General features: G+C 46.6%; 1 protein-coding gene across 4 annotated transcripts in view; it reads left to right on the forward strand.

Moving 5' to 3' along the window:
• Positions 1-18,879, forward strand: part of SH2B1 (SH2B adaptor protein 1) — a 333,368-nt gene that overhangs the window by 138,027 nt on the left and 176,462 nt on the right. For all 4 annotated transcript variants that reach the window (XM_078652265.1, XM_078652262.1, XM_078652264.1 and 1 more), the window contains exons 4-5: positions 7,017-7,108; positions 7,191-7,297. In XM_078652265.1, coding sequence (XP_078508391.1) covers positions 7,017-7,108; positions 7,191-7,297 — 199 coding nt within the window. The remainder of the gene's footprint in view (positions 1-7,016; positions 7,109-7,190; positions 7,298-18,879) is intronic.

Consider the following 18,879-nt stretch of genomic DNA (forward strand, 5'->3'; position numbering starts at 1 on the left):
TGCAGGGGAACTTCTTGCGCTCGGAAAGGTCGCAGGGTTTAAAGTAAACTTTTCGAAATTGCAAATTCTCAATATTTCTATCCCTGACGATGAGGTCCAGGACCTACAGCAGGATTTTGCCTTTCAATGGGTGCACACCAACATTACGTATTTGGGGATCAGATTGACGCCATCTATCGCTAAAACAATCACCCTCAACTATAAATTGCTGGTGGATCAAACTGCCAAAGTGATATCTGATTGGGCCCGCCTCAAACTGGCATGGTATGGTATGGCAGGCTAGCGGCTGTGAAAATGACTGTGCTTCCGTGTATCCTGTACCTGTTTCAGATGCTCCCAGTGAGCCCTCCGCCGGGCACCCTATAAATTACAGGGGCTCCTTAATCAATTTTTGTGGAGCAATAAAAGGCAGCGACTCGCACTATCACTCGTCACTTTGCCGAAAGCTGGGGGTGGGGGGGGGAGGATTAGCGTGACACAGAGGCTGGACTACGTTTCCCTCCCCTTTGACTCCTATTGTGGACAAGCCCGACTTCCCACCAGGGTGCACGTCCCCAGTCTTTCACCGTTGGAGGGAGGAGGGCTGTAAAAGGGTGGGCTCCCTATTTGACCTTTCCCTCGACTATGGAGGATTACTATGATTTGCCAGTGTCGGATGCTTTCCATTACTTGCAGCTTGCACACTGGGTGACCCAACCGTCCAACTTCGCTTTAATGTGTCGTTCCTTGACCGCTTTTGAAAAATAGCTGGTCTGCAAAAAGGATGACCGTAAACTCATATCTGAATTGTACGCGATGATCATGGCACGCCCCACGAAGCAGCATACAAAGGCTCAGGTCCGTTGCGAGACCGAATTAGGGCGCCCTCTAACGCAAAAAGAATGGGAGCACATCTTTTACCGGGCGCACCACACTGCCTCCAATACCGCGGGTGCAGAATCTGCCTATAAAGTAGTCACTTATTGGTATTATACCCCAGCGCGCAACAAGTCCTGGGATGGAAATAAGTCGGGCCTCTGCTGGCGGGGGGTTGGCCTCCCTGGCACCTTGATACATTTGCTGTGGCACTGCCTAAAATTGGTTCGATATTGGACGGCAGTTCTTGATTACCTTGATGCTGCATTTCAGATTACATTCCCACGGGCACCTGAACACACGCTGTTGGGACTCCCCCATCTTAAATCCTTCCCTTTGCGCTCGCTATGGGGTAAACATATAGCCTTCGCCTTGCTGGCGGCGCAACAGGTTATTCTAGTGCACTGGGGTTCCTCGTCCACTCCTGACCATCGAGACTGGATCCAGAGACTTTGGTACCTATAGAGCGCCTTTCGCTTATTTATTTATTTATTATTATTTTACAGATTTATAGAGCGCATGGCTGCCCATAGGCGTCCCAGCGCTGAGAGACAAACCTAGAGAGGGATGTTTTATGGGAACAGCCATGTTTTGAGAGCTTTACGGAATGTAAGAAGATTAGGTTGGGCTCTGAGGCTAAAGGGGAGCGAGTTCCAAAGTTTGCCGGCGTTGAGGGAGAACAGTCGGCCGCCTGAGCGGGCCTTTCTGATCCTGGGGATTGAGGCTAGGAAGCAGTTGGAGGAGCGAAGAGGTCTGGAGGTGATGTAAGGTGAGATGAGATTTTGGAGTATGGGAGGGGCTTTGCCATGCATGATCTTGTGTGTCGTGCAGAGAGCTTTGAATTGAATTCTCTCTTGGATGGGAAGCCAATGGAGGGCCTTCAGTGATGGTTTGGCAGAGCAGCGACGATGGGTGCCTGTGAGCACGCGGGCTGCCGCATTCTGGGCCGTTTGGAGTTTGGCTAGAACTTTTTTGGGGGCCCCTAGGTATAGGGCATTGCCATAGTCCAAACGGGAAAGTACAAGGCCATGGATGAGGAGTTTGCGCGATTGAGTCGGAAGCAGGGGTAGTATTTTTCTTGCCGATCTTAATAGACCGTGACAGGTTCCAGCAACTTTCCGTGCTTGGGCTGAAAAATTAAGTTCTTCATCCAACCAGATGCCCAAGCTTTTTATTTCTGGTTTAGACGCAGGGGGGGGGCCCATGGCTGACGGCCATATGGAGATAGAGCTGTATAAAGATTGATTACCTAAAAACATAATCTCAGTTTTTTCGTTATTTAGCTTGAGGTGGGAGTTACTCATCCATTTTGTAATTTCGGTCAAGCAGGAGTGAAGGTTGGGAATGGAGAGGTCTTGCTGGCTGAGAGAGACCACAAGTTGAGTGTCGTCGGCATATGTCAGGAGTTTGATGCCGTATGGGACGACGACCTTCTCGAGGGGGGACATATAAACATTAAAAAGGGTTGGGCTCAAAGACGAGCCCTGAGGAACCCCACAGTTGATGGGTGTCGGTCTGGACGTAAAGGTGCCCTCTGTCACCTGAAAAAATCGGTTTTTGAGGAAGGATTCTAACCACGCCAAGGCCATTCCTGTGACTCCAAGGTGTTTGAGTCTTTGGATAAGGATAAGGTTGATGGGAAGGGCTCGGAATATGGGAAGCTATGGGGTCCATTCCTGCAACTCCTTTCCAACGATCTGAGGGAAGTCACATGCCCGAAATACCTACAAATTCTGCAACTCATACCTGTGGAACAGTTGGGGGCCACAAATGTAGCCTGAATAATTCTGAGTTGTGACCAGCTGTTAGGGGGCGACAGGAGGGAGAGTTAGAGACTGATGCGGAGAGGGGTGGGGTGGGGGAATTGGGGGGGTGGAGGGATTGGGTGTTGGTCTATTTTCATGTTCCTTTTCTTTTATAAAAGTGGTATCTTAGCCAGTTGCCTTGCCTATACGTTGTGGTCTGAATTTTTTGATTCCACAGGGTCGTCCTCCGGGCTGTAGACCTACACGCTGTGTATTGACCATAACATACCGCTCTGCCGGCACCTGGATGTAGGCAGCTGAGATGTGTATAATGATCCTCTACCACACAATAAAAATGATTGTTTCTAAATTAGCAAATTACATACTACAAGGAGGGCATATCCCACCCTTATACGATATGACTGTTGTGCTCCATTTTCTCAAAAAAGCCCAAGAATATTAACTCTTATAGACCCATCAGCCTGCTAAATACGGATTATAAGATCAATCACTAAGCTATTGGAAAGCAGATTGAATGAAGGGCTGGGACAGCTGATAAATAGGGATCATTGTGGTTATACACTTGGTAAACAACTCTCTTCTAAGACCAATGTTTGAATCCAAGCTTTAGATTATTTTAGTGTTCAACAGATCCCAGCGCAGATATTTCTCCTCATTGCAGAGAAGGTTTCAACCTTTTATTGGCATAGGCTTTTCTGCATCCTGGAGAAATTCGACATTCTATCTTCGCGGATTAAGCTAATATCTAATTTGTATAAAGGGGTTGAAGCACGTCTAATACTAAACTCTACTGATATTGGAGTCTGCCCGTTAAGCAGGGTATATGGCATGGATGTCCACTTTCGCCTATTTTTATCTTTGTTATTTATTGAACCGCTTGCTATTGCTTTATGGAAAGACAAGACAATAGAAGCACCGATGAATGGGATGTCTAAAATTAAAATATATATGCAGATGATATTGCACTTTTTTAAAAACCTGGCTATGTGATACAACAAAATGTTTCATTTTTTTTAATGAATTTCAACAATGGGAGTGGGAGGGCTATAAAATAATAATTTAGAAACAGAGATTTTACTATGGAATTGCACGGTTGACACTTTGCTGTCTGAGGTTCGGCCATTAATAAACCATATGCCCAAGTGTTATCTGGGCATTTACACCACAGGGAATGTAGACCGATTTTTCAATTGAATTATTTACCACTTGTAGATCAAATCAAGTCTTTATTTTTAAGATGAAATAGTCTTCCCCTTTCCTTAATAGGAAGAGCGTCATGAATCCGTATATCTGTGTTAACTTTCTATACACTGCACTCCCTTGCTTTCTGGATGTAAAGTTTTTCAAAAAAGTAGAAGGAATGTTTTCAGAATCTCTTTGGGCAAATGAAACACCTAGAATAGGCCTCAATATTTTGTACAAATCAGTCAAAGATGGGGCTCTTGCTCTTTCTAATATAAAGTATTGCTATTTCGCGAGTTTTGTACATTTCTGTTTTAACTTTTGACACCCTAATTTGATCTAATATTGTGGATAAGTTTTTCTCAGATCAAATGTTCCAAGTATATAATACCCACAATATTTTTACGGATGTCTAAATCCTCCCAGAAAATGTGCTACAAACTTTGCAGTGGTACTTAAATGAGAAGGAGCAATTGTTTAGATAATGCGCTATTCCAACCCTGAATACGTCTACTAGATTATATAACCTATTTTAGTACATTTTCAAATTAACTAGTTTTAGAGCATGTATGATGATGTGTGGTAAAACTGGAACTAGCAGAAGGGTTCTCTTAGTATTACTGAAGATAAGCTTTATTGAGAATAATGGAAATGAACAGTGATGATTTTTTCAAATGAATTGTAAATATATGATCTAATTACCATTCCCTACCCTCAGAATTCCACTATTGTGTATTGATGTATTAAAATCCATACAATCCCACTTCTCTCCTTCAATACATTTGGACAAAAAACATAGTCAAGATTTACAACGTATGCAGGAAACACTTCTGGCACACGGTTCAAGGCTGTGTGTGATCTCTTGCAGTTTAAGGAAAGTATCTTGTGTATATATATATATATATATATATTTCATTTTACATGTGGTGGACTCCACTGCAGACTCTGTCCCCTTTTTTAGGGCTTGCCTATGACGAACGCGCTGAAAGCGCGTTCTCGCAAGCGAGAACTATAGTCGTCGTCTCAGCAGTCTGAGACCGACGAAGTGAGACAAGACCTCGCCGCGCGCAGCGTTTTTCCATAGGATAACGTTGTGCGCGCGGCCAGGTCTTGTCTCCACGGCATGCAGGGCAGACAGGATCGCGTCGCGCGCCTCTCTGGAATGCAGGGGGAGTCTGCAGAGGGGCGCGCGGCGCTGTTCACGATAAGCAGGCTGGTTCTTTGTGTGAGCATTCCACGAGAATGCAAAAATAGGCGTTGGAATAAAAGAACTCTGTGAAAAATGCTAAAAATATTACTGTTATTTGCAACATTTTATTAAAAGCTTTTAATTAAAAAGGCATTAGTCTGAGGCTGTTGATGTAGAGAAGAGAAATGGATAGCAGACCGAAAGTTCATAAGAAACTTTGAAGATCTCATTATAACCATAATGCATTTTTTTAGGACACAATGGTTATTTTGTATTCCTCAAAAAATGTTCTCCCACGCCTCACGTACCTTACCCATAGCTCTTTAGATCATTTCGTCATTAGTTTAATAAATATATTAGCTGAGTTCACTTTAGAAAACCTCTAGACAGGAGGCTGAGATCCGCCATGTTGGAAGGGGCGGGCAGACATGCAGCATGCTGGAGCAAAGGTAGCATACTGAAAATCCATTCCAATAAATCATGCCTACAGGGGCAAACCTACTCTCGCCATACTATTTTGATAACTAAAATACCTCAGTTTGTCAGTTTGATTTATGTACAGCGATTGTTCAGCTTTGTGCCATCTTAATATTGTCAAGTATTATCTTCAAGACAATCAGACCACCTTCGAGATATTAGCTGTCACTATGTTTTGTCAAAACAAAGTTAGGATTTTACACAGATTACAATTTAAGGGAAAAGCCAATCTTTTTTATAAGGATAAATTGTGTTGGCTATTCAAAGTGATGCATTGTCACTTTGTAAGCGAAACATAGTGAGCCTCTAATTCCTAATATCGAAAGAAATACATACAATTATATTGGTTATTTCAAAGTCTTGCTCATCGTGGGGCAACTTGCATAAGTGCTCTTTACTATTCCTTATCACCTTGGATCATATAAAGCAGCAGTGCCCACCATCTCATCTATAAACAAGCATTTCCAATGCAATAGGTCTCGCATTTATGCGAGTTTGACCTATTGACATCGCCTTTTTTTCGTTTTTAAAACATAAATAGAAGGCATTGTCCTTTGCAATGTCAATAGCTCAAACTCGCGTAAATGCGAGACCTATTGCATTGCAAATGCTTGTTCTTTCTTGTCGTCAAATATTTTTATTTTAGGTTGGCTTTGATCCAAGTCATTATTACTGAAATTGAGTTGATTTTATATTCTGGGGCTGAGTGGGTGTCTGGTTACATCCTCATCAATACACATTTAACAGATAACAGCGATCAGCAGGTCTCTCCACGGAGCAAGTCTCTGCGGCACCCTCTCAATGCCTAGGGCAATGCTGTACCCTATCAGTAACAAGTCATGAATCGGCGGGCAGCCTCATTTCTAATTTTAGGTCTGTTCCAGCGTGTCATGACTTTGCTGAATCGGGGTCAAGCGGGAATGTTCCTTTGAACCCATTGGAGACTGCTTGGCTCCTCCACATTCACCCAGTCTCCTTCACAATCAAGGGTAAGATGCACTAAACTATATCATAGGAATTCATCTATTGTGTCCTAAGTGCTTACAGGCAGGTCTGGTCGATAGATGGCTTAGTAGGTTCCAGAAATTAAGATAGATTTTGTTTTCATTCAATATGACTGCAAATTACATGTAATGGCGCACCTTGCTATCCTGGCCATCAAACCCTCTAGCTGGTTTCTCGGTTCTGTGAACCACGTACTTAGTTTACACAATATATTGCTTTAGATTGTATACTTAAGCTTTTGGATTTATGGATTGCTGGAGAGCTTGGATTTTCACAGTGTCCACCTTGTACTTTTGGAGATATTGAACTGTAGGTGGTTTATTGGTTTTGTGGGCTTGCTGGGCATCTCATGCCGTGAGCAGTCTTATGCCCTTCTGCTTAGCTAGAGCTCCCGTGCTCTGGTGGTTTTATGATTATTTTATTTACTAGAGAGAATCTAATGCTATAAGTGCTGTGCAGTTGCAGAAAGTAGCAAGATTCGGAGTGTCATTGGGACTTGTTCTTTCTTTGAGGGAATTAAATGCTTTTTATTTATCTTACAGATGGAGAATTCCCTTGAATACATCCTGGAGACCGTAGATTCTCTGCAGATGCGGTCTTGGCTAGCTGATATCCAGGAGTGCATGAGTCCAGGGTGAGCTACATCATCTGGATCCACTTTCTATTTTTCAAATCAAGGATACTTTTAATTTCATACTTTATTTCCCTTTACCTAGAGAGACCACAGAATCTACAGATATTCAGTGTTTGAACCATTCAGAGAGCATGCCCAGCAGAGACTTGCCAATGATCCCTGCCAGCAGCAGTGAACACCTTTCTCACGGTGAGAACTGGGAAGTTATGTAAACATAACCCTTGCTTGATGCAACAATATTGATGGGGGTGTTTGAACGTCATTTTCTTTGTGACAAGTTGCCCTAGTAAATAAATAGTAAACCCAAACTTAAAAGTAATTCTTGACTGAAATGGGCAAGAAGGTTTAACAAAGATTTCCTGGTTGGCTGTTGCTTTTGTTTATTTTATTATGGGCCTCCTATTTATGATATAAATGGCATCTTACTCTCGTCTGAACCAATAGTATGATTTTGTTAATGGTACTGTAGGATCATTTACCTTGAAAGCAGACATTGGTATTTCATATGGCTGGTTGAATAATTTGCCAGTTTTATCATCCACATCGACTGATCCGATTTTATGACCTTGTTTTTATTTGTATTGGTGACATGTTTGCTGAGATGTTTCAAGTGTCTGTTCCTCACGGGATTTTCTTAATGCCTTAGTATTTCTTTGCTCTAGTATTGAGTTCGAGGCATGTGGGCTGCTGAATTCATATGTATAGCATAGATCGCCGCCTAGTGTTGGGTCCGGATGATTGCACATTGTGGTCCTGGAAGAGTCTTCGAAGTATCACGAGATAGGTGGCTCCTCACCTGGACTACAGTGCGCATGGGCATCGACTCCATCCCCAGATTGTTTTTTTCCGCCATTGGGTTCGGATGCATATTTGATCACTCAAGATCGGAATCGATACACACTTTTCTTTAGGCCCGAAGGCCTTTCCTATATCGTCGGTATTGTTTTGCGTTCGGTGCCCTGCTCTGTTCCGGCTCAGTTCCCGAGTCGGACATCCGGAGGAGCCGCGTGGCTCTTCGGTGCTCAAGGCCCAGTCAACGCAGCCAGACTTCGATGAAACATCATGGAACGGAGCCCGTTCAAGAGATGCCCCGTGTGCAACTCGAAGTATCCCTACATCGATGTCCACCCGGTGTGCAACAAGTGCCTGTCGCCGGATCACGATGAAGTCAACTGTATGGCTTGTTCCCGTTTTCGCTTCAAGAAGACGATTCGACTTCGGCGCGTGGCGCGCCAGGAGGCCCAGCAGACGGCCCTTGACCCGGCGAACATTTTCGAGGGGGAAGAAGCAGACGAGCAGGAAGATCGAGAGCCGATTTCAACTCCAGCGGCGGAGATAGACTCCAACTACGACGAAGACGTCGAAATGCTCGATACAGAAGACGTCGACGAGGTAGGAGACGACAATGAGGTCTATGGGGCCACGGAAGATAGCTCAGGCGAAGAGCTATGCCCCGTTCGAACAATCACTAAGGCTCAGGTCGAGGGATCGCCACATGGCCTTACCCAAGATCTTGCACCTGGATCCACAGTCTCGCCTACGGGCCCGGCTACGGACCCGCCATTGGTGAAATCGAAACCGAAAGTGAAAGCTTCGGTCTCGACAAAACCGAAAGTGATAGAGACGCCGTCGACACAGAAGACGCCTGTCGCTTTGATCGCCTCCACGTCCTCGGACATGTCGGGCCAGCCGAAGAAGGTTGTCGATCCGGTGAAGTCGCTCAAGAGTGTCGAACCGAAGTCGATCAAGGGCGTCGAGCCGAAGACTGGGGCACCGAAAAAGGTTGTCAAGGCCGCCAACCCGAAACCGTCGGCGCCAAAGGTCGTCGACACGAACAAAGGACTTGCAGCTCCAAAAGCTGTCGACCCAGCACGTCGCCCGGAACAGGCCAAAACTAATGTCGCCCTCGAGCCTGCACATGCTGGTGGATCGAGAACACCTGTCGGGTCGACGAAACCGTCCGCATCCTTCACGAAGCAGGTGTCGGACTCGTTGCAACGCATCAGGAACAAGGCTTCCGCGGTCGATCCGAAGGATACTTCCACCCCGAAGCCCGCTGCCAAATCGCCAAAGTCTACGGCGCCGATCCAGTTCACGCTGCCGCCAAAAGTGGCGCCGAAGGCGTTCGCGCCCAGGACAGTCGACGACGCGCCCAAGAAGGTGTCCACGGGGCCGAAGCCAACACCTGCAGTTGTAGGCACAAAACATCGACAACCCCTGCTGGAGAAGCAGTCGGAGCAATTTATCGACACCGGTAAACTTTCCATCTACAAGCGAAAGATCACGCCGACACAGCCTATGGAGTCCTACACAATTCCTTTAAAGAGGAAAAAGGCTTCTACGGATTCCCCAGTTCTAATTGAACCTATTTATCCACGGTCTCAGGACACTGCTCCACCCTCACCCACTTACTCTGATGTGGAGGCTGGGGAAGGGGAGGATGAAGAGTACAACTTCCCTGCTGACACTGATCCTGAAGATCACCATGACTCCTGGGCAGATGCGGGGGACCCAGGGGATCCGCAAACTGCCCCGGACACATGTTTATACTGTTAAAACCTCACCTACTGAGGATTCTGCGGCATTTAATGCTCTAATTGAGAGGGCAGCTAAAAATCACGACGTCCAGCTGCATGCTGACCCTGTTGACGTGGATATTTTTATACCTTTTCCACCTCTGAAAAGACTGTCAAGACTCTGCCAATGCTGAAGGGTGTTTTGAAACATGCTGCAGACATTTTCAAAGAACCCACACGTGCCAGGGTTATAAACCCCAGAATTGAAAAAAAGTATAGGCCGGCACCTGGCGACCCTACCTACATCAAGGGCCAGTTGCCGTTGGACTCTCTAGTTGTTTCTAATGCCCGAAAGAGGGCTAATTCACAAACTACTGGTGATGCTCCTCCCCCTGACAAGGAATCTAAAGTGCTAGAAGCATCAGGGAAGAGGGTGGCGGCTCAAGCGGCCAATATCTGGCGTATTTCAAACACTCAGGCACTCTTGGCCAGATATGACAGGGCACACTATGATACACTTGAGACCCTGTTACAACACTTGCCAGATGAGTATAAAGAGGCAGCGGAGATGCTCATTCAAGAAGGGAAGCTCATCTGAAATGCTTCTATTAAATGTGCACTGGACGCAGCGGACACCGCGGCCAGGGCCATTAACACAAGTGTAATGTTGAGACGTCAGGCCTGCCTCAGAATCTCTGGGTTCAAGCCAGAGATACAAACCACCATCCTCAATCAGCCTGTAAACCCTGATCACTTATTTGGACCTGAGGTGGATACCACCCTGGAAAAAATTAAGAAAGACACCGAGACTGCGAAGTCCATGGGGGCTCTCCAGTCCCAGCAGTTCAGGGGTAGTACTTTTCGTCGCTCAAGCAATAGAGGTATTTCCAGAGGTCAGATGTCCCAGCAAACACAGTACACGAAAGGTGGTGCACAAACCTCTTACAACAAGCAGAGTAGAGGTGGCTATCGCGGCAACAGCACCAAGGGCAGAGGTCGTGGAAACAACAACTCCCGATCCTCCGCCTCCAACAAACAGTGACGCCTTGTCACTGCCCCCCGACCATACCACCCCTGTCGGGGGAGACTCCAACAGTTCCTGCCGGTCTGGAAATCCATCACCACAGACAGGTGGGTCAAAACACTTATACAGTACGGTTATTGTCTGGAGTTAACGTCCACTCCACCCAACATCCCACCACGGCGCCGTCCTATGTCAACAGAGCATTTGCACTTATTGCAGCAAGAGGTGCTCGTCATGCTGCAAAAAGGGGCAATCGAGCTTGTGCCAGTGGAGCAAAGAGGCTCGGGAGTATACTCCCTGTACTTCTTGATCCCAAAGAAGGACGGGTCCCTGCGACCCATACTGGACCTCAGGCCCCTAAACCAGTACATTCTCTCAGAACACTTTCATATGCTCACGCTGCAGCAGGTTCTTCCGTTGCTCAATCAGGGGGATTTCCTCGCAACATTAGATCTAAAGGATGCATATTTTCACATTCCGCTACATCCGTCACACAGAAAATACCTCAGATTCACCATTCAGAATCAGCATTACCAATTCAAAGTCCTCCCTTTCGGAGTGACTACAGCTCCCAGGGTGTTCACAAAGTGCCTAGCGACGGTGGCTGCGCATCTCAGGAGACAAAACGTTCACGTCTACCCTTACTTGGACGACTGGCTTGTCCAAGCAAAGTCGGCCCAGCAGTGCGCTGCCAACATGTCCCACACCATTCACCTTCTTCACGATCTGGGATTCTCACTGAATTACCCAAAGTCACACCTTCAGCCCGCCCATGTGCGGCAGTATCTAGGCGCGACAATAAACACTCTGGCAGCCACAGCACAGCCAAATTCAGTGAGGATCAACAGCATTCAAAAGCTGATACAGAAATTCAGACCGCAACACTCGCTCCCAGCACGAGTGTTCATGCAGTTGATAGGCATGATGGCCTCCTGCATCTTCATAGTCCCGCACGCGAGACTACATATGCGTCCGCTTCAAGAGTGCTTAGCACGTCAGTGGAATCAGGCTCATGGACAGTTAAAAGACCTAGTGTTGGTGACCGGTCGTGCATACAACTCTCTGCATTGGTGGAATCCACACAACCTTTGCAAGGGCCGACCGTTCCAGGAGCCTGTGCCACAGATCATCCTGACGACGGACGCATCTCTCCAGGGTTGGGGAGCTCATGTACTCCACTACACAGTGCAGGGACTATGGACAACGCAGCAAAAGAAGATGCACATCAACCACCTAGAGCTGATGGCAATCTTCATGGCAATGAAGGCCTTCAAAGTACATCTGTGCAACAAGGTCGTGTTGATCCGGACGGACAACATGACGGCCATGTACTACATTCAGAAGCAGGGAGGTACACACTCTCCACAGTTGTCTCATCTGGCTCAGAGCATGTGGAAGTGGGCCATTCAAAGGAACATCTTCCTCATGGCGGAACACCTCCCCGGCAAGGACAATCAGATGGCGGATCTGCTCAGCAGGTACAGCCACCAAATGCACGAGTGGGAGATACAGCCATCAGTACTCCACCCGTACTTCCAGCAGTGGGGTCATCCAGAGATAGACCTGTTCGCCACAAGGCAAAACGCCAAATGCCAAAGCTTTGCCGCCAGGTTCCCGCACCCACAGTCGCAGGGCAATGCGATATGGATGAACTGGTCAGGCAAATTTGCGTACGCTTTTCCCCCAGCACCTCTAATACCGCTGGTGGCACGAAAGCTAAAGCAACACTCGATGACGCTCATCCTGTTTGCTCCAACGTGGGCACGCCAACCATGGTACACCACGTTTCTAGAACTTTCCGTGGTACCGCATCAAAGGCTGCACCTCACACCCAGACTTTTGACGCAGAGCCATGGCGACATTCAGCACCCAGATCCGCAACAGCTCAACCTGGCGATCTGGCTCCTGAGGTCTTAGAGTTTGGCTACCTCAACTTGCCTCCTGACTGCATGGATATCATACGGGAATCAAGAAAGCCGACCACCAGAGCATGCTACGCAGCAAAATGGAAGCGGTTTGTCATTTATTGTGTGGAACACAACATTGACCCGCTTGACGCGTCCACGCACGACATCATTTGTTATCTGTTGCATCTTTACAAATGCAATCTGGCATATGCTTCCATTCGGATACATTTATCCGCAATTGCAGCTTATCTCCAAAACCGGCAGCATCTCTCCCTTTTCCGAGTGCCTGCCATTAAAGCTTTTCTAGAAGGGCTCAAGCGAGTCATTCCTCCCAGGACCCCACCTGCTCCTGAGTGGAATCTTAATGTGGTACTCACCCGACTGATGGGTCCACCTTTTGAGCCTCTACACTCATGCGAGATTCAATTCCTTACATGGAAAGTGGCTTTCCTAATAGCCATTTCGTCACTGTGACGTGTTAGTGAGCTCCAGGCGCTCACTGTACAAGAACCTTTCATACAGATTCACTCCAACCGGGTGGTGCTGCGCACTAACCCTAAATTTCTTCCTAAGGTGGTTTCACAGTTCCATGTCAATCAAACTATTGAACTGCCCGTATTCTTCCAAAATCCAGAGACAGTGGCTGAGAGAATGCTCCACACTCTGGACGTCAAACGAGCTTTGATGTACTACATTGATAGGACCAAAGATTTTAGGAAGACAAAACAACTCTTTGTTGCCTTTTCTGCCCACCACAAAGGCAACCCCATTTCCAAAGCAGGTATAGCCACGTGGATTGTTAAGTGTATTCAAATTTGCTATCAAAAGGCTAAGCGCACTTTAACGGTCCCCCCTAGAGCCCACTCCACCCGTCTCCATGGCTTTCCTCGGAAATATCCCTTTGGAAGACATTTGTAGAGCAGCCACATGGTCTACCCCACACACATTTACTAAACACTACTGTGTAGATGTGCACTCCAAGCAGCAATAATTATTTACAACAAGGGGTGGTGATGGACAGAGTCTCTGAATTAAGCAGAGTACTCTCACCCAGTCAAGAGATCAGGGCTAGATCCAACACCGTTTTTTAGCTCATTGCACCATCCCAGTTTCAGAACCTGGCTGTATGCAAATTAGTCTGTCCCTGGCCCAGTGCATCATGGGAACAGGGCAGACCAGACTACAAAAGCCAATTCTTACACTGGGAAGGAAACAAGCTTCCGGGGACCGGTTTCTGGCATTACAGCCGTCTTCGGCCCGGCTTGCTTGAATCCTGATGGTGCAATGAGCAAGGGACTCACATCTGAGTATACCCTTCCACGCTTAGGGTGGACAAAATTATTTACAACAAGGGGTGGTGATGGACAGAGTCTCTGAATTAAGCAGAGTACTCTCACCCAGTCAAGAGATCAGGGCTAGATCCAACACCGTTTTTTAGCTCATTGCACCATCCCAGTTTCAGAACCTGGCTGTATGCAAATTAGTCTGTCCCTGGCCCAGTGCATCATGGGAACAGGGCAGACCAGACTACAAAAGCCAATTCTTACACTGGGAAGGAAACAAGCTTCCGGGGACCGGTTTCTGGCATTACAGCCGTCTTCGGCCCGGCTTGCTTGAATCCTGATGGTGCAATGAGCAAGGGACTCACATCTGAGTATACCCTTCCACGCTTAGGGTGGACAAAATTATTTACAACAAGGGGTGGTGATGGACAGAGTCTCTGAATTAAGCAGAGTACTCTCACCCAGTCAAGAGATCAGGGCTAGATCCAACACCGTTTTTTAGCTCATTGCACCATCCCAGTTTCAGAACCTGGCTGTATGCAAATTAGTCTGTCCCTGGCCCAGTGCATCATGGGAACAGGGCAGACCAGACTACAAAAGCCAATTCTTACACTGGGAAGGAAACAAGCTTCCGGGGACCGGTTTCTGGCATTACAGCCGTCTTCGGCCCGGCTTGCTTGAATCCTGATGGTGCAATGAGCAAGGGACTCACATCTGAGTATACCCTTCCACGCTTAGGGTGGACAAAATTATTTACAACAAGGGGTGGTGATGGACAGAGTCTCTGAATTAAGCAGAGTACTCTCACCCAGTCAAGAGATCAGGGCTAGATCCAACACCGTTTTTTAGCTCATTGCACCATCCCAGTTTCAGAACCTGGCTGTATGCAAATTAGTCTGTCCCTGGCCCAGTGCATCATGGGAACAGGGCAGACCAGACTACAAAAGCCAATTCTTACACTGGGAAGGAAACAAGCTTCCGGGGACCGGTTTCTGGCAATACAGCCGTCTTCGGCCCGGCTTGCTTGAATCCTGATGGTGCAATGAGCAAGGGACTCACATCTGAGTATACCCTTCCACGCTTAGGGTGGACAAAATTATTTACAACAAGGGGTGGTGATGGACAGAGTCTCTGAATTAAGCAGAGTACTCTCACCCAGTCAAGAGATCAGGGCTAGATCCAACACCGTTTTTTAGCTCATTGCACCATCCCAGTTTCAGAACCTGGCTGTATGCAAATTAGTCTGTCCCTGGCCCAGTGCATCATGGGAACAGGGCAGACCAGACTACAAAAGCCAATTCTTACACTGGGAAGGAAACAAGCTTCCGGGGACCGGTTTCTGGCATTACAGCCGTCTTCGGCCCGGCTTGCTTGAATCCTGATGGTGCAATGAGCAAGGGACTCACATCTGAGTATACCCTTCCACGCTTAGGGTGGACAAAATTATTTACAACAAGGGGTGGTGATGGACAGAGTCTCTGAATTAAGCAGAGTACTCTCACCCAGTCAAGAGATCAGGGCTAGATCCAACACCGTTTTTTAGCTCATTGCACCATCCCAGTTTCAGAACCTGGCTGTATGCAAATTAGTCTGTCCCTGGCCCAGTGCATCATGGGAACAGGGCAGACCAGACTACAAAAGCCAATTCTTACACTGGGAAGGAAACAAGCTTCCGGGGACCGGTTTCTGGCAATTGATCTCTTGACTGGGTGAGAGTATTCTGCTTAATTCAGAGACTCTGTCCCTCACCACCCCTTGTTGTAAATAATTTTGTCCACCCTAAGCGTGGAAGGGTATACTCAGACATGAGTCCCTTGCTCATTGCACCATCAGGATTCAAGCAAGCCGGGCCGAAGACGGCTGTAATGCCAGAAACCGGTCCCCGGAAGCTTGTTTCCTTCCCAGTGTAAGAATTGGCTTTTGTAGTTTGGTTTGCCCTGTTCCCATCATGCACTGGGACAGGAACAGACTAATTTGCATACAGCCAGGTTCTGAAACTGGGTTGGTGCAATGAGCTAAAAAACGGTGTTGGATCTAGCCCTGATCTCTTGACTGGGTGAGAGTATTCTGCTTAATTCAGAGACTCTGTCCCTCACCACCCCTTGTTGTAAATAATTTTGTCCACCCTAAGCGTGGAAGGGTATACTCAGACATGAGTCCCTTGCTCATTGCACCATCAGGATTCAAGCAAGCCGGGCCGAAGACGGCTGTAATGCCAGAAACCGGTCCCCGGAAGCTAGTTTCCTTCCCAGTGTAAGAATTGGCTTTTGTAGTTTGGTTTGCCCTGTTCCCATCATGCACTGGGACAGGAACAGACTAATTTGCATACAGCCAGGTTCTGAAACTGGGATGGTGCAATGAGCTAAAAAACGGTGTTGGATCTAGCCCTGATCTCTTGACTGGGTGAGAGTATTCTGCTTAATTCAGAGACTCTGTCCCTCACCACCCCTTGTTGTAAATAATTTTGTCCACCCTAAGCGTGGAAGGGTATACTCAGACATGAGTCCCTTGCTCATTGCACCATCAGGATTCAAGCAAGCCGGGCCGAAGACGGCTGTAATGCCAGAAACCGGTCCCCGGAAGCTTGTTTCCTTCCCAGTGTAAGAATTGGCTTTTGTAGTTTGGTTTGCCCTGTTCCCATCATGCACTGGGATAGGAACAGACTAATTTGCATACAGCCAGGTTCTGAAACTGGGATGGTGCAATGAGCTAAAAAACGGTGTTGGATCTAGCCCTGATCTCTTGACTGGGTGAGAGTATTCTGCTTAATTCAGAGACTCTGTCCCTCACCACCCCTTGTTGTAAATAATCACTCCAAGCAGCAAGCAGCTGTAGGGCAGGCTGTTCTAAAAACACTTTTTCAGACGTCTGCAGCTGGCACAGGCGGCCGCCGCTAATGGAGGAACTGCTATATATTCTATGCTATAGATATGAATTCAGCAGCCCACATGCCTCGAACTGAATATGCTACTTACCAGTATGCATCTGTTCTTGCATCTGTAGGGCTGCTGACATTCATATCGCCCACCCTCCTCCCCGGCGCCTGTAGCGGCTGCAGAATTTACACTTACTCTTAGCATGGCCATCGCTCACACTGTTACACTCCATCTTTGCCACAATGGCTAAAAACAATCTGGGAATGGAGTCGATGCCCATGCGCACTGTAGTCCAGGGGAGGAGCCACCTATCTCGTGATACTTCGAAGACTCTTCCAGGACAACAATGTGTAATCATCCGGACCCAACACTAGGCGGCGATCTATGCTATAGATATGAATGTCAGCAGCCCTACATGCCAAGAACAGATGCATACTGGTAAGTAGCATATTCATTAGTGGTTGACTTGTAAGTCCAGGAGAGTAGCTCCTTGCCCCAGTTGTCTTTCTTGCCTGTCCTGAGCAGTTGAGCAGAGGCAACTTTAGGACTCCTGGGCACTCTGTTCGTGCTCGTCCTTCGTTCCCGTCCTTTTCGTGGAATGGTCCTCACATGCAACTTCTTCCGGTCAGCTGAACATTGGCCCTTTTCGTGTGGTTCATTTCTTTTGATTCTCTTCTAGCTGATCCTCATCAATAGTCATAAGAACTGTATTTCCCGCCCATGTGCGGGGACCTGGAGCTAATTAAAAATATATATATTTATATATAACTTCAAACATTTATATATAATTTTTCCATAACTGAGAAATGCTGCCTTAAACAAAACAAGGCTAGACAATGCTGTCATAAATTGCATTTGTATCAATAAACATATCTGCTTATAATTCTCTTCATTCCACTTATAGGAAAAAAACAGGAAAGCAAAGGGACACTCGTATTCTTTATTGAACTGCACAAACTGCAGTGTAATAGATAGGCTTTGTTAGCCCACAGGCTGCATTGGAAACACATAGAATAGAAAATGAAAGAACTGGTACCGTGCCTTGAAGGCAGCCATGATACCCTGCCTCTCATCATTGCCTCAGGGGTGTCAGTTAGGGCAGTTGTTGATTCCGGCTCCTTCAGCCAACACCCTGTAGTTTGAGCTCTTGAGAGTTTATTTTATAACTGGTGCTGAGTTTTGCATTAAAATTGATCTTGATTTCATTATCTCTGGGTTCCATGAAAGTTTAGAGCAATGGTTACCCCGAGATAAACAAAGCTGGAAACACGCTCTAAGATCGCTCCATCCAGCTTTATATAATTTTAAAAACACTTATAGGGCCTTATGGGGCCTTATGGACATATTTTTATAGTTTTTACTGGGTTTACTGGATTTATTTCCAGACCTTTTCATTTGCATTATTCATCAAGAGTGTTTAGAAGGTTTTGCAAGCCCTTTGGCATTTGCGACAACAGAATTGTGTCGTCAGCAAATGTTAGTGCACAAATATGGTTCCCTCCTAGTTTCGGGGAATCATGTTTGGATTTTTACAGGAACTCAACCATATCGTTAACATATAAGAGGAACAAAGTTGGCACCAGGTCACAGCCCTGGCTCACACCTCTATTGACTGGTAGCTCATCTGTGAGTTCCCCCCTTTGCCCCAACTGACTTTTGCAAAATTATCTTTGTGGCCTGATCAGTTAGACTAAAATATTTTTGGGTACCCCCTGGTGTAGTAAATGGCCTATAGTGATTGCATTGCATAAAAGATTAATATATGGGGCCTACACCTCAGGCGCGTGTTTAAAGAGGTCACCCAGTACCTTATAAGGGCCAGGAGCTTTACATGACTTAATAGCGGCTATGGCCAGTGTGGTATCTTCTATGCTGAATTGTAATGGTGCAATCTCATTGGACGTCATGAGATCCTCAATTCTACATGGAGAATCTCTAATCATTAAAGCTGGAGGGGCATATAGATGGGCAAAATATCTATGCCATACGCAGGGTCCAGATTATAGTCTTGAGCTGGGTTACTTAATTTACTACCATTGGCAATATTCCGCGAAAACAAGGATTGAAGCTGTTATCAATTCTTCCCAACTAGCATCTTCCCAGTTTCTACGGGCTACTTTCAGGACTTTGTTATATGTATTTCTTTATTGCCTAATCATAATTGT

This window comes from Lissotriton helveticus, chromosome 7 (assembly GCF_964261635.1).
Source record: "Lissotriton helveticus chromosome 7, aLisHel1.1, whole genome shotgun sequence".
In the NCBI taxonomy this organism is placed as follows: Eukaryota; Metazoa; Chordata; class Amphibia; order Caudata; family Salamandridae; genus Lissotriton; species Lissotriton helveticus.